Source organism: Daucus carota, chromosome 2 (assembly GCF_001625215.2).
Source record: "Daucus carota subsp. sativus chromosome 2, DH1 v3.0, whole genome shotgun sequence".
NCBI classification, from domain to species: Eukaryota; Viridiplantae; Streptophyta; class Magnoliopsida; order Apiales; family Apiaceae; genus Daucus; species Daucus carota.
Window position 1 is genome coordinate 14,264,858 of NC_030382.2, and position 17,863 is coordinate 14,282,720.

General features: G+C 32.8%; 1 protein-coding gene and 2 pseudogenes across 1 annotated transcript; 1 reads left to right on the top strand and 2 right to left on the bottom strand.

The window, feature by feature from the left end:
* Positions 1-2,523: 2,523 nt before the first annotated feature.
* LOC108209235 (mitochondrial adenine nucleotide transporter ADNT1-like) lies at positions 2,524-10,320 on the bottom strand (annotated as a pseudogene).
* Positions 10,321-11,246: 926 nt separating this feature from the next.
* LOC135150981 (small nucleolar RNA R71) lies at positions 11,247-11,361 on the bottom strand (annotated as a pseudogene).
* An 840-nt stretch (positions 11,362-12,201) lies between these two features.
* On the top strand, positions 12,202-12,969 carry LOC108207123 (uncharacterized). Its single transcript, XM_017377582.1, has one exon. It carries the CDS (start codon positions 12,202-12,204, stop codon positions 12,967-12,969), a length of 768 nt encoding a protein of 255 aa, XP_017233071.1.
* Positions 12,970-17,863: the final 4,894 nt, after the last annotated feature.

Below are 17,863 nucleotides of genomic sequence, written 5' to 3' on the forward strand. Positions count from 1 at the left end.
TTCAATAATGATGGCCCCCTGCATTTACAACAACCACACCAATCAAAACCCTCTAAAACTATAAATTTCTGTGCTTAGCATGTGTTCATGGGCACACACTAGACAAACCGTTTTTTGAATTTTTGAAAGAGATAAAAATCCTGTTTATTGTGATGAGTTGTCGACCATATTGCTAACGCTGTGAGTGATTTTTGAAAAGTAGTATCTTTATTATTTTTTTTGATTTTATATTAAAATTATTTGAGCAGCGCATTACGGCGGCCTATAAAACATATATTAATAATTGTAATTAATATTTGCATAATAAAATAAATTTGCAGTGGTCTATAAAAATTATATTAATAATTCAAAAATTAATATTTGTATCTTTATTTTTTTAATATTTCATAAACAGCCTTCAAGCAAACAGATATTGTGGAAGTGTTGCATTAATGATATTTTCCTGTATACAAAATAAATCATATTAAAATTAACAATGACAAACATATTCGATAAACAAAACAAAACAGATATTATCATTAACAGTGAATTTATTGAAATTTTCATCCATCAATATTATGTCAAGACTATTCTTCTCTCGTGTTTGGATTACACGATTCCCACATCCGACAAACTCATACTTTTATCGATCAATCATCTTTATCGCCATTCAAATCATATAGGATAGTGTAACTCAAGATTGTATCAGATGGAGAAGATAAATAGGCAAAAAAAATTGTTTATATTAAATTATGATAAGGGTTGATTTGAGAAAAGACTGGCTTATCAAAAAAAATTTCTGTTTTTGATATACATTTTTTTTTAAAAAAATGGTCATGGTTTTAGAAGAAAAGCAAGTCATTTAGCCAAAAAAAGAAAAGCAAGTCTTTTTCGGTATCAAAAATTAATGAAAAGAAGTTTCGAATTCTAATTTTATATTTATTAAGGTATGTAGTTTTTATTTTTGATATATTGAAAAAAGTAGTTTTGAAATTTTTCTCCAATGTATTCGAAATTACAAAAAGTAATTTTTATTTTTGATATTTTTAAAATTAAAATCATAATTTGTGTCTTTCTTCCAATAAATTTTATGTAGGTATATTTTATTTTGATATTTTGAAAAAGGTAATTATGAAACTTACTTCTAATATATCCGAAACTAAAAAAGGCAACTTTTATTTTTAAAAGTTTCTATCCAAAAATTCCAGAAAATTAGAAAAATCAGAACGGAACTATCTGAGAGGCACCACATACACGCCCCTCATTTCTCTTTTATATAAGTATATTGATGATTGATGATTTTAATATATTATTACTCTCATGTGAAATTGATCACATAAAGTTAAATAATTAATTTTCATCAATTTATTACATTATATTACATATATTCATCATCTTAGAAAATATCTTCAAACAAAATTAATAAACCGGTTACTTATCAATTATGTCACTTTTTACACTAGAAAATATCAAGTGGATCACTCGAAATTTTTTGATCTCATTTGAATTATTTAAGTCATAAAAAATATCAAATTGATACATTTAATATCTTTTCGAGAAGTAAACTTTATTTTTCATTAACATTCACACATTTTTCTTAACTGTCAGTATAATCAAATGAAAGATTATAAATTCTAGTATTTATGATAATATATTCAGATTTTAAAAAATTTATTTACTATTTATTTTTAATTTTACAATTATTTTGTTTAATTTATATAAAATAAATAATAAATAAATTTCTTAAAATCTCAATATATTATCATAAATACTAGAATTCATAGCATTTTATTTGTTTATACTCACAGCCAAGAAAAATGTATGTAACTCAATGAGAAATTAAGTTTAGTTCTCGAAAAGATATTAGAGTTATCTATTTGATATTTTATATGACCTTTAATGATTCAAATGAGACCAAGAATTTCCGAGTGATCCGCTTGATATTTTCTAGTGTAAAAAATGACCTAGTTGATAATTAACCCATTAATAAACATGCAGTGCTAATAAATCAAAAATTATAAATTTCATGATATATTTCAATACTATTTACATTTTAAAGGGGTGCCAATATATTCATATAATTTTCAAAGAAAAAAATATTATTATTATTATTATTATTATTTATCATTAAAATTATCATTAATATCCTGCCCTCAATCTCTCATCAATCATTCAAAATACAAATAGGATTCTTTCTTTTGAAAATAAAATAATTGGTTATACAGATAACAAAGGTAAAACACTAGGAGCCGTTTGGATGAGCTTAAACTAAGTGCTTATTACTTAATGTAAAAAAATGAAGTAGAAGTTAAAAACAAGTTAAGACTTTTAAGTGATAAAAGTGTTTGGGAAATAAGTAGAAACCGTGAGACAAAAGCTAGTAATCGTAGCTTTTTTTAAGTACTTTTTGACTTCTACACAAACAGTACAAATAAGTGCTTCTAACTTATAATTCAGAAGCCGGGCCTATAAACCCGTGCCAAACACCCACTAAGAATCTCGTGATTCACTTCACAATGAAACCCTATTGGTTATGAATGAGAATGAGTGAAGCTAAAGGCAAGTCATATAGAAAAAGATCAGTATACATGAGGCGGAATATCAACACTGGCTATAAGATCGCAGCTTCTAATTTCCTCTAATTTGAAAACTCCAGCAAAAAAAATGACTCCCCCCGAGTTTAAGTTAGTAATTTCTTCCTTTTCTGCTTCAAAAATAATAATCTGCACTTCCCTTTAGTTTCAGTGGGATATCCTCATCTCAACTTTAAGAACATCCTTTACTATCTCGTACGTCACAAATGCAATTGCAATTGATGGGACCACCTGCGTAGAATAACAGCAGCATTAAGATGTTTCTACAACAAGCTTACAAGAACATTATAAAACCTTCCTTTGAAACAAATACTAGCAAGGTGTTTACACCTCACCTTACTAGGCTAGTCAAGAAAAAAAGAAAGTATTGATATTTCTCGTAAAGTCATACATTTGAAATTATTACAGTATATATTATTATTATTCTCCTTTGGAGGTGTCACATTAACAAGCTGCGACATAACCTTAACCTAAAAACTAAAAACTTGAAAATTTTAAACATTAACCCTATTAACAGTAAACAGCGTATATATCAAATGATGAAGATATTGAGTTGTGCAACAAACTCACCTTTACCGAGTTCGGAACCAACCCTTTGTATAAAGCTCCGAACCCTTCATACCGAACTGTTTTCCTGAATGTGTCTATCATACCATTATATTCAAGTTGCGCCTTGTTCTTCCCATCACCGGTAATGACTGAGGCAGCATCCTTCCAGCCCACCATTTGCATTCTTCTACGTACAACATCAAGAGGATATATATGCAACTGTCTGGCCAACAGTTCCAGCTACAGCACCACATGCAAGCCTTGTTGTAACACCCAACCCACTGTCATCAACTAGTCCCAATGGTCTGGATTTCACCAACCAGTCTTTTAAAGATTCATATACGGCAAAAGTTAAGGCCAACATAAGTTATCTACAAGCACCAACATTAACCTCATTAGGCTTCTTGAAGGGAAAGGACAAACAAGTTGACTTTGCTACCTGATATTTTATATGTATATAACATAAACCCTATTTTTACAGCTCATCCATAACCAGTGCGAGACAATTAGTAATTTATCATGCTAAATTAATCAGCAGTGGGATTGTTAGCTGGAAAAAGAGCATGTTATTGTTTACTTTATTTTTACCATGTATATCATTGATGATATAATAGAACACAATACAAAAACAGCTCTATTTCAAAGGACCCAAAACAAAAAATTCTAAGTAGAGATAATACTAAGACAACAGAACCTGAAGGGCGCATGCCATTCATCTGGACTTGAAGCCAAGATGAACATATAAGGCCCTGATATTAAATTTTGGGCAAGAATTTTAGCCAGGCTAGATAGTTTAGCACTTACAACTCCAATGACAGAAGGAAGCTATCCTTTGTATAATGCACGAGGTCCTTCCTCACGAAGAACTGTTGCAAGAGCATGAGCGATTCCTGTATACTGGCATGCCGAGTTGCCTGACTGCAAAATAGGCATAAAATGTGAACTCCCTTCTATAAAGTAGGGTAAACCTGATTCTGTAAGGTACAAGTTACATGAATTCAGACACGCACACATTTGCTCTACTGAGGCTCGAAACATCGACCTTTAGTAACCAAGGACTGAGGGATAACCACATATTATTACTTCCTCCGTCCCCCTTTTTCTAGTCCCCATTTCCTAATTTCTTTGTACCAAAAAGGTTGTCCATATTATGTTAATATGGTAAATTACATTTTAAATTTGTTAATTTTTCTGAAAAAATAATACAAATTTTTGGTAACATGCAGCAAAATTATTATGATTGAATAAAACTTGGGTTTTGACAGGGGGACAAGAAAAGTGGGACAGACAAAGTATTCATTATTAATCTGGAAACTGTACCTGGACTGTTATCCGACCTCGTACCAAATCCATAGGATAAGTTGCCGACATAGCAATTATTCCAGCACAAGCTCCGGCTCCAAGGCGTAAAAGAGGAGTGAGTTCAGCATCCTCTGCAAGGGACAATAAGAAAAACCAATAAAAAATTAACAACTATCAATGAAATGCCTTCTTATGGAAATAGAAACACTTTGTAAACCAGATTGTCGTGAAGCTTTACTAGAACTATGTTTTGGTAGCAACTCATGATAATGCAAACAGTAACAAGATTAAACTAACAGAGACCTTTACAAATCTTCTTATCCTGATAAATAGGCATGAAGATAAGGAAGGTGATTTGATTATAACTACAAGGGGAATATGATGATCTAACCTTTTCCGGTTTGCCGCCTATAGAGCCACAATATCCCCCTGTTAAAAGTCAAATCCAAAACCTTAATATATATTACACAAGTTACATATATGATGCCACAAATGATGTCTGGGCTCTGGAGTATATTTTACTGCAATAGATTGCCACGCTTTTATCAAATATGGCTATAATAATTTACAAAGAAGAATAACCCATTCATTTTTTTTATTTAAAATAACACGTATAAATAACTATAATATGATCAGCGCATGTAGTTCATCAAATTGTAATAAAGCAAGAAAACCCTAAAAGCTTGGTGATGCAAGTAAATCAAATATTATCTTACAAAGTTGCCTAAAAGTCTCAGGCAAAATTTCCAACATAAGTATTTACAAAATGAGTCATACAATTTGTTATGCCTAGGGACGTCCTCATTGTACTGGGGGGAGGGGGGTTTCTTTAAGCAACCCCTAAATTTGAACGACTTTTACTTATGATGTTTCTTTGCAATTCTGAGTACTCATATTGTGCATTAGCAGACAATTTTCTTAAACTGTTAAGACATAGGTAAGAGTTCTCGCTGATATTCCAATTACTGGGTACCTGAAGGACGAGAGTTAAGGAGAGTACTGCTTAGGACACATAAATGGCAAGGTCCCAGACATCAACATTCAGTAATTGCTTGTATTCTTTCTTAAAAAAAATAGCATTGCATTTGGATATTACAGGAATAAAGTTATAATAAAAGGTACAACTCTACCTGGCAGGTTAGATATACCATAATAGAGTACTTCTTATTATGAAAGTAGTAATACTTTTTGATCATCTTAGCAAACAATTATTAATTACAGTTCTTGGTATAGTAAGTTTATATACCACTTTTACATCAAGATATGCAAATTTGAGACACTGGCGGCTTTTGTAATTATAAAATAACAAACTAAAGGGTAAAATTTAAGGAGTATATAATGCTTCAGAGGAATTTATAATCTGTAGTTGAGCAGGAGAAAAACACTCTGATATCTTCTAGTTATCATATTTCATGGTATGATATACAGAAACATACTTGGAAGCTTCCTCATAGCTATAAAACTTGACGGCCGAATTTGGCACAATGCGAGCGCAATTAGTGCCATTGCCTTTGAACAATCCTCGAAAACCCTCAGTTCGCCATATATATTTCAAACCCTGGACTGTTCCGTTATATTTTATGCTATGCGGGTTCTGAACCTGCAATTTGCACCACATAAAATATATAACTTTCTAGGATAAACAAATGAAATCAAAACATCGCAATAAGTTGCACATACAGGATGGATTAAGGTCAAAAGATAGTCAAAAGATTGTTTTGCAATGTCCCAATAATTGAAATTCAAACAAAAAAAACACAGCAGAGTAGTATCTCGTGGGTGTTATTTAAACAACTGAGTTATTACAGACATTGAATATACCTGCGACAAAGGAGAGTGGTGGTAATGGAAGGGCACTAGATGATATTTGTGACATTTGTGATAGAGGTAGAAACAGAATTATTGACGGAAAAGGAGCATAGCAAAGTAATTCCTCTATCCGGAGCTTAGATGGCTGTAATGCGAGCTACAAAAATGTAGACAGCCACTTTTGTCAATTGGAACAGTAACATGGCTCTTAACCGGAGAGGCACTTTCGTCCTTGTAATGTTAATGTGGTTGTTCCATGGCGAATTAAGTGGTCAGCAGAATTCTAATAGAGCATCAGATAATGATATTGTTGACGGGAGAATTCTAAAAGGGTCTCCTGGAAGTCATGCATACAATATGAGCGAGACCGTAAAGATAGGTATCAACTTCAGCCATTGATGGAATATTTTTTTAATCTCTTATCTTTTAGCAAAAGATTATATAGATAGTCCACTGGCTATCCAGGCGAGCTGATTGTCTAATGTAGATCAGGTCTCTTGGCAGATTGCTTGCTGCAGAGCCTACTTCACAGCACCACAAATTCATACGTAAAGCATTTTTTTAAATAACTTCCTTTATTATGACAAAGATTGCAACGTAGTGGCATCTACTTTGTTGATCAGGATAAACCACTTAAATTATTCCCACATCGCAAATCTGGAGTTTAAAATGTCTCTGTTACAATATACGGAAATACGGCTCATAGTTGAAATTGAACAATTTATTGCAATTTTAACTGAAATTAACTGGGCTCGTTAGAGTATTTTTTTACATCACCATTTTATTACGTGTTCTGAACATTTACCATGACATGGTTTCTTCTCATAATAGTTGAATTAGGCATTAAAATTGTACAAGAGATTGCAATTACACTAAATATTATCTGTCTAATGAACACAGCTCCTACAGCATCATTATACTAGGTGTTCTGGATCATTCACCATTGCATGGTTTCTTCTCATAATAGTTGGGACTTTAGACATATCGCATGAGAAGAAACACTGATGATTTTGAATTATTATTCAAGGATGACATCTGATAAGCCTCTTATCTTAAACTTGAGAAACAGAAACGATAAACAAAGAGTTCTACATCCACCCCAAAGCCCACCGACAAGTATAACATTATTCTAGAATATCGAGTAGAATCATAAAAAACATTTTACTTTGGTATAACTAAAGATAATACCCATTAAGATTAATCTCCACAGGGGAATCATGTATGATTATTTCTGCTGCTACAGGTTGTAACTTATTCGATAGAAGCCAGTAATTTTATGAAATTAGACATAATCAGAGCACATGTACTCTGAAGTCAAGGTTCTGTGAAGTATTTAAATGTAAAGTGTAAAGCACATAGATTTCAACAAACGATTGAAGGCAGAATCCTGATTTGACATGACATAAACAACCAACAGTAAAGACAAGTACAGGGCCGGTTTTGAGGGAGTGCAACAAGTGCAACAGCACAGGGCCCATGAAAATTTAGGGCCCCCAATTTATTACTACTTCTTTCTATCTTTTGGTATACTCATGATAAATATAATATAATATTAATATCTCTTTAATTTTTACCATTATTTTATTTAAACACTAATCAATTCTCAAATCTCAAGACCCGGCCATGCCCGTCTCTTCTTATTCCTTCTCTCTCCTCACAAACTAGTAGACTGCACAAACAGTAAATCCCACACGGCCACACACATATTTAAGTTTAACTACTTAAAAAAGACAATTTTTCAGTTGTAGTAGTCTAATTTTGTTTATGATATCATGTTATTTTAAATATATTAAAATTTTGTTTTGTCATTTGGAAGGGCCTCATTCTTAAAGTCAGCACAGGACCTCAAAAAAGTCCCTGACGGCCCTGGACAAGTACCTGTAGCAATATTTTCAACCGTTCTAAAGGAGCAACAGCAGTGCGAGACCTGGAATATGAGGGAAAAACATATAACTTCAGCATATAGAATTACCATGTGCGCAAAACCATGCATACTCCTATCAGCATAAACTATGTCAACACCATTAGTCAACTTAATTGCTTGAGACATTGTTTATTTATTTCTATTTGGCACTGGTCAAGTGCAGGTATTATATTACTCACGCACACAATGCCACCACTAAAGCTCAAATGTTTAACCTTAATTCCTACTTCTTATGGGGTAACAGTGGAACTAGAGACGAACAGTAGACAATACCCGAGATATTGTTATTGGCTTGTTGCGCAAAAAGCATTAGGTTATGGTTGTTAATTTTGCATCAATTAGAGCTATCTTAAGACATCTTCACTGCCAACATTTAGGCAGTAGAAAGACATATTAACATTTATTATTAAATATGTTTTATAACGTCATATGTCAATGGTGTTTTTAATATGTCCTATACAGGTTAGTAATTTATCTACGAAATTTCTTTCAAAATTTTTAAGTTGCTAGGTTTTAAATTCTCGTTTAATATATCACAAGACTAAAACTATTAACCACAATTAACTATTGAAACCCTCACTTAAAGGATCCAATGGTCAAGAAACTTTCTATAGTTTTTTTTTTTTGCCATAGAAACTTTCTATAGTTAGTTAAAACAGATCAACATCTTTACACATAATTTTCATTTAAAACAAACACTCAATCGCGTAATTCTTCATAGACTGTATCTGTATTGTTCTCCCACTTTTTGGCTTCACTATAAGTACAAATTTTTATTAGACTGAAGTTATTACAAATATATATAAGGAACATAGCTTCCTCATTTAATCAACATGTCGTCCTTCACAGTCATCTACAAGGAACAGTAAAAGAGAAGTATGAAGCAGAGAAAAATAGGAAAAAACTTGATATAAATCCACGGTTTTTATAGCTGAAAGACATACTAATATTTGATTTTTTATGTGAATAGAGGGGGTCACATCACCTATGCACGCTTTAGACACCCATCCCAGGGTTTTTATCTTTGAGCTATAAAAAAGTGCGGAAAGATTGTTGCCAACGATCACTGGTCATGGACCATCTACCTATATACATATGCATATATAAATATATATATCACTCGATTTGAAGTATTATTCGTCAGATTCAGACCATATATAACTATCAACCACAATTGATTATTGTACCCCTTATTCTGCGCCTTAAGGATCCAATGTTCAAGAAAGTTTCTAAAGCTAATTGAGACAAGTTAACGTATTTCCACATAATTTTCATTAATAAACAAAAACTCAATTTTGTCATTCTTCATAGAATGTATCCATATTGTTCCTCACATTTTGGCTTTGCTACAGTTACAAAATTTACTAGATTAAAGTAATTAGAAAAATATATATATATATATATATATATATATATATATATATATATATATATATATATATATATATATATATGAGGAACATGGCCATCATTGTTGAATCAACATTTTCCCACATTTACCAACAAGAAACACTATTAACTATACAAAAGATAAAGTCCGCATTTCTTTAGGTAAAAAGTACAATCCTTTACTATCTTTTATTTTCGATTTCAATTTTATTTTATCAGGCCAACTCTCCCAACAAAACAAACATTCACATATCAACACATAATCGATCCATCATTCTATTAAATTCCAATTCCACTGCATCGTATCCATCATTCTACTTGATGCCTATTCATTTCCGCAAACACATAATATAACACATCTCATTCAAGCAAATACTAATCAAACATTTCATTTCTACATCAACAAATTAATCGAAACGAAAATCAAATACGCATTCCCCATATACAAATTACGAAACAATAGAAAAGAATCGAGAACTAACACTCCTCCGGCGACTCCGCCGGCAATCAGAGACTTAGTAATAGTAAGCCAATCGAACTCTCGCGGCGCCTTCACTCCTTCCCGCGCTATCCTCGCTTCTTCAGCTACCGAAGTCTCGCCGGTCTTTCCTACTACATCCTCCGACGCCATCGTTCTGATCTAACCTCCCCGGAAACCTCCCGGAAATTATTAAAAGACGAGACTCTCCGGCGATTTCGTTGAAGAGATCACTACTCAGTAGTCAGTAGTCACTGCTCACTGGGGTGTGACACGGGGAAGTATAATTTGGCGGCTTTTAATTACTCGCTCTGGTTTTATTACATGACGTTTTGAATTTTTCACACATCTTTAGGTCGGTTGACCGAATAGTAAAAATTAATATTTTTGATTGAAATTTTTTGTGAATAAAAATTTGGATTATATATTTTTATTTAAAAAAGAAAAATTTTAAAAATAATAATTTTAATTACTCGGTCAAATCACTTAAAAGTATGTGATCAAGTCAAAGCGTGGAATAACTTTACCTTCTACTCTCTATTTTTTATTTCAAAAAAAAAATTTAATTTATTTTATTTGATTCAAGGAGATTCGCAGATAAAGGGAGTATTTAGTAGTATTTGTATGATAATTATAGACTAATACCAGTATATTGTTATTTTTTTATAATGTTATTTAGGGTTGTTCTCGTGAATACCCAAGATTAAAAGATTTTTTGCAAAAATACTATCATCTTTTAAATCAAATTATAAAAAAATAATATTTCAAAATATATTTGCAAGAATATGGAGGTTGTATTTACAACTGCTAGCCACCACATATACAATCACAAATGCAAACAGAAATCTCAATATTGTTGTTCCTGATGAGTCATCCATTCAGGATCATGAGAATCCTAATCCTGCTAATTGCATGTACAAGACTCCTGAGATTGGTGCAGCTCGATATAACATCAATCCCAGTCTTATTCAGATGGTGAACAATTCAGCTTTTGAAGGAGACATTGAACGAGAGGATCCACACCTCCATCTAGAGTGCTTTGTGCAAATGTGTGGTTCATTCAGAATCAATGGTGTTACAGCAAATCAGATTCGTCTCCACATGTTCCCTTATTCTATAAAGGGAAAAGCTTTGGAATGGTTTCAACAGCTGTCAGATACTGCTTTAGCTACTTGGGATAATCTTTCTACTGAGTTCTTATCCAAATATTATCCTTCTGACAAGACTCAGCAAATGAGAGCTATTATTCATACTTTCAAAGCACAACCAGGTGAAGGCTTGTATCAAGCATGTGAAAGATACAAGGCATTGTTGAGAAAATGTCCACATCATGGTTATGAGGAGTGGATGGTTCGGAGTACTTTCTATGGAGCTTTGAATTCTGATATTCGGCTGAGTTTGGATGTTGCAGCTGGAGGAAACTTTAAGAAAGCACCTGTTCATCAAGCAAAGGCACTTCTAGAGGAATTGGCCTCAAATAACTATGCTTTGGCACCCAGTGGTACAAGCTCGGTGAAATTAGCACAAGACAATCATGGCCTATTCAGAATAATTCATATTACACTCCAAATCAGAGGCCCAACAACAATCTTTCCTATAACAACAATCATGCTGTTAATCCACAATATGCAGTTCTGAAGCAAAATCAACCTCCTGGTTTTCAACCCCAACAACAATATCAGCACCAAACAAAGGAAAAGGACGAACCTGCTGATTAGGAAGTTGCACTCGGCAAGATGATACATGGAACTCCTGGGGCTTTTGCTAATATCGAGACTAAATTCGAGAAGGTTGAGTCAAGGATTGATCAGATAGCTTCCTCACAGAAGATGTTGGAAATGCAGATTGGCCAAATTGCTAATAAGGTTGGTGCTCGTGAGCAAGGATCACTGCCTAGTCAACCAGATGTGAATGTCAAAGAACACTGCAAGGCTATCACGTTGAGGAGTGGCAGAGAATTACCAGAAGTTAGAGCGCCGGGACTAAATGATGCAACTCTTCCTCCTAAAAAGAGAAAGTCATATCAAAATACTGTGAAAATTGCTGAGAAGAGTGAGGATGAGCCAAAAGATGAGACTCCGCCGAAAGCTCACATGAAACAATATGTGCCTCCACTCCCTTTTCCATAAAGGTTGACAAACTGGAAGTTAGAGAAGAAATATGAGAAATTTTTAAAAATGTTTCGGGAGATACACATTAGCATTCCTTTTGCTGATGCTTTGGCTCAAATGCCTCTTTATGCTAAATTCATGAAAGAGGTATTATCTAATCGCAAGAAGTTAGAGGCTGTGGAGACAATTAGTCTTAATGATGAGTGTAGTGCTGTTATACAACGCAATATTCCTCCTAAGCTCAAGGATCCTGGGAGCTTTTCTTTGCCATGCACTATTGGGAAAGTTGGAGTAAAAAGAGCATTATGTGATCTTGGAGCTAGTGTGAGTTTGATGCCATACTCTATCTATAAAAGACTTGGTGTGGGAGAGCTAAAGAAAACAAGGATATCACTTCAACTTGCGGATCAAACTATAAAATATCCACTAGGTGTACTTGAAGATGTTTTGGTGAATGTTGATAAATTTGTTATTCCTTGTGATTTTGTTATTTTGGAGATGAATGAGGATGTTGAGATTCCAATTATCTTGGGAAGAGCATTCTTGGCCACTGCTGGAGCAAGTATTGATGTGAAGGTTGGCAAGCTTTCACTAAACGTGGATGAAGAAAAAGTTGAGTTTGATCTAGATCAAGTTATGAAGGCACCGTCACTTGAAACTGAAAGCTTTGCTGTGGATATTGTTGAAGAACCTTTGACGGATGTCACTGATAATATTCGCGAGAAGGAAACCGAAGGTGATGAAAACAATTCTCTGGAATTCCTAGAAGATGATTTGAAAGAGACGGATTTGACACTTGGACTAGTTAAGATGATAATGAAAGAGCCACCATAACAGAATGAGGTAATTACGTCAAGTTAATGACGTTAAACAAGCGCTTTTTGGGAGGCAACCCAAGGTATAATATATATTATATAATATATTTTGTAATTTTTATAGGATTTTAGAATTTTTGTTTTCATTTTCTTTACTCCCATGAGATGCGTTGATGGGTGTGTTCAGTGTTTCATGTTATGATATTTGTTGAAGAATCATGGCATGTTGTGATAATGATGTTGTGCACAATCATGCACTCTCTGGTGCACCTAATTGGATCATGCGTCTGGTTTTTCTTCAATTTGCACGGTCATGCAATCTGCAACATGCTCATGCATTCTCAACATAGCACAATCGACTGGAATTATCAGACCTTGCATGATCATGCAGTTCTGGAACATGCTCGTGCAGTCAATTATGCTTGCTGCGTGTGAATTTTGTGGCATCAGCATGATCATGCAGTTTTGTGCATGATCATGTCCTACCTTCACTTGCTTTTATGGGTTCTTGCATGCTTATGCAACACTCCTCAACCACTTCGACACTATATGGATCACGACACTTCATGCGTATGCACATGGGAGTCTTCTTAACTTTTATTTGTATAATTATTTATTATATATTATTATATATTATTCATTGAGGACATTGAACCATTCAAGTGTGGGGATGTGTTCTCACGAATAATAATATTTTTTAGAAAAATAGAATAATTAAAATAAAAATTATATATTGCCTTGTCTTAAATTTAGGAAATTCATGACAATTGCATTTAAATTAAAGCATATAGTTATTTAATTTGACATGCATATTTTTTAGTAGATTTTTTTTATTATTTATTTTCTTTTTAGTTTGCATTTGCATAATTTCATGAAAGTTGTCGACCAAGTCAATTTCTTATGATGAGTTTATTTGCATAATTTCTTGGCTAGTAATCTTGATCACATGTGATATCTTGCATGCTTAGAAATTTCTTGTGCGGAACTTGTAATTACATTATAAATGTTAAAGAGACGAGATTTAGGCCAGCTTAATTCTTGAGTCTTAACTATGAGCCGGACGTAGAATTTTTGTTTATTACCTTTTGAGCTTAGAGTCTATAATTCTCAAGTGAGGGGGAGCTTTGGGATATACATGTCTTTCTAAAAAAAAAAGAGATACATATATAAGCAATAAAGTTTAAAAAAATGGTGGTAGAATTGACTGGGTTGGGCTAATAATTACTCGAGTAATTAAGTCTGAGGGGACTTTGTGCCTAGTAACCTAAAGCCTTTCATGGTTTGGGATTGCTGACCCAACACTCGCTAAATGAGTATTAGTGCATAAATCTTTAGGGATCTCAACCATTGCAAGGTCAAATAAGCCACCTAAACCGCATGTGAAAAATTTGGTTGGTGAAGTCTTATGTGGTCGTAACTCACTTACACTGAGAAGCATCCCGACCTTAGACTGAGCATGTACACACCAAATAATAGATATTGTGTGGAGAAAAAAGCATATATATATATATATATATATATATATATATATATATATATATATATGAGAGGCATGGAACTTCCTTGGTGACCCTAAACTGTAGTTGGCTCTAATGTAACGAAGTGTTTAAGCATTATTCTGATTAACGACTCATGGTTAAGATTCTGTTGAAGTTTGTTGGTCTCTATTTTGTTTAATTAGAGAGCATGTTGATCACACACGATGCACTCCGTACTTGCAATGGAAGAGTTGCATGACTAATATGTGAGATAGATGAATTCCTAGAGTGTTGCATATGCTGAGGATTATATGTTGACAAGGTTGATATTTTCATGATTGGAATCTATGCATATTCATTTAGTTTGCATTCATATTAGTTTCATTCTTAGGACTTGGCAGAGAAAAAAAATGAATTTTGTGGGTACATTCACTATAGGCCCTCACGAGACCTTACTCGTCCACTAGGGCTGCCTAGGGGTTTAAAGGGCTTGTTGCATATGCCAAATGCAACCGTGATCACCAACGGAAGTGGTATATATCTATTAGGTATTAGTTTTATTTATTTTATTTGCCCGAGGACGTGCAAAACACTAAGTGTGGGAATATTTGATAAAGCATATATTTATATATGTTTTTATATGATTTTATTCCTATAATATTAGTATTTTGTAAATAATCGGGGCTTTACTTATTGATTTTAAGTGTTTAATGGTAGGAAAATATATATTCCTAAATTTGGATTAAATCAAGCTTATTTGGGCTTAATTAGATGGAAATTCGGATTTTATGGGCTACCTGCGCATCAAATCTTATTTGGGCCATACTTGAGTTCCGGACATCAGAATTGGGCGATTCAACAGCCCACGCGAAGATATTGTAATTTTATACAAGTCTCAAGTGGTCCAGATATCAAAATCCGACTGGAGCAGTCCAGAATCAGGCCTGAAAGTCAGCCTACGAATTTCTTTTCAGAATCCGACTTATTTTAGGAAATTGGATTTGTTTTCCAAGGAGCCCATTAAAACACTATTATTATTAGGGTTTGGATTATTAGAGATTAGACCGGAGATTATTTTGTATTGAGAGAGAAAGAGAGAAACACTTGTAGTGGGAGATAGAGCAAAGGATTGAAGGGATTCATCTAGTGTTTTAAGGAACTCTTAAAGTTGTATTTCTTCTACTCTTGACTCTTGTACTCATGGTTTGGTTTACTCATATATATACAGTTTCTTATTCAATTATGAGTAACTAATCCCCTAATCCGGGGATTGAGAAGTATTCGTTGGTTTAATATGTTTGTCTGATAATGTTGTGATTATTCTTGCTTTTGCTAATCTATCATTGAGCGTTTAATACAACCAGAGGAGTCATGAACCTTTAATTGTATTCATAGGAGTTATAATGAACCGGGAGAGGATTTGTAATTTCTAGTACATGATATGATGAACATAATTCAATTATTGAATCGGGTGATTATTATGCGAGTTATGAAACTATAAATTCTTGGGTATCAATAGTTTATGGCTTATATTTTGATTGATCATGAGAGTGGCGTTCAAGATATAGTTGTATGCAGTATATTGTATCTTGGGAGAGAACAATATAAGCATTAGAAGAATTGTTTTTAGCAAAGTGAGAGAACAAGATATCACATATATTAGACATTCATGAAACCAATTGATCACCCCTGTTCCTCGATTGTTTTCTCCATCGTTAAATCTTATATTTTAATTGCTTAGTAGTATAATTTAGTTAGTAACAAAATACCCAATTATTCTTCTACACTTCTAGATTTAAGGAATAATACACTTGACTTGATATTGAATTTAGTCCTTACCTGTGAACGATACTCATAGAAGTACTTGACAACAATTATAATACATTGTGCCGGATTATAAATGTCAAATGTATATTTAGTTTTAATAATATAATATAGATTTAATAGAGATATAATTATTTTAATAGGTTGCCGCTATAAGAAATGATAAATGGTGAGATAGTGATTTATTTTAAATAAACAGAATTGTTAGGTACCGAAGTATTGTAGAGAATTGAATAAAATACTCGATACAATTTAAAATTCTTTCTAATCTTGCAGGTAAGTAGATTGTAGTCCTGTAATAAGTTTCGTGTTCCAGTTATATATCGAATTCGTTTTTGTAGATATTCAATAATTATGCTGACACACAATTTTTTTCAGGATATATTTTTATTGATAAAATTCTGAAAGTTGCTATGAATCCAAACCCGTAGTTCTGTTAGGATCATGTTTTTATCCTCGTAACTGTTTATGAGTGTATTTGGATTTAATTGATTTTGTCTTTTAATAACATTCACGCTAAGTATATTTGAAAGATATCATTGACAGATATTGTTTACAATTAATTAAAGATTTTTTCTCTTCTAAAAAGATAAAATAATTAATTCAGGAATAAGATTAATTACTAAAAGATTATTGTTTGGAAATTTAGGAGATATCGAGTCTGATAAAAATAAATAGTAATAATAAAATAAAGGGAAAATTAGAACTGTTGATATTTTATTGTTTAGGTCCATGAACTAAAGATTCCATTTTGTGCCACTTAACTTTTCCGGTTTTTTTATCTAAATCTTTTCATCAAAAAGATTTTAACGACATTATAATCAGAAAACTAGGATCCTCGATGTTAATACAGATCAAAACATTTCGAAGATGTTAGTGATATCCAAATTTAAAGTTCAATTAGTCAATTGATTGAAGGTTGAAGCACCAGCGACACTCATAACTCTAATTTTCACAAACTAAGTTTAATTCAGAAAATCCTGAACTGGCCATAAATTTAGGATTTTTGAATTAGCCTTAATTTATGAAATTGGTATCAACTGAGATGGGTGTATTGGATTGGGATTTTAAAGCATTTTTTTTCATTCATGAAATCCGAGGGTATTCGATTGAGATTGTTTGAAATCCATTAAAATCTTGAGGTATTCAATTGAGATTTTAAATTATGCTACAAAATCTGGTGGTATTCAATTGGGATTTTAAATTATGCTTTAAAGTCCGATGGTATTCAATTGAGATTGTTTAATATCCATTAAAATCTGATGGTATTCAAATGCTGATAGATTTTTTTGGATATCATAAAATGATGGATTTTGTGGCATTCTTCAGTGTATTTTAAGTTTTTTGAAATTTCACCAAAATCAATGAGATTTTAAAGCATTGTGCTTAAATCCTATAAACTCTGCGACATTTTATCAGGAATCCGCACAAAATCAAAATCACATACAATCCATTAAAATCCATAAACTAAAAACAATCCATTAAAATACCAATCGAATACACACCCGTGAGTGTCTCTCGTGATTCAAATTTCAATTTAACTACTTAAATTTTAACTTGAGATATCACCAACACCTTCAAAAATGCTTTGTATGAACATCAAGAATCCTA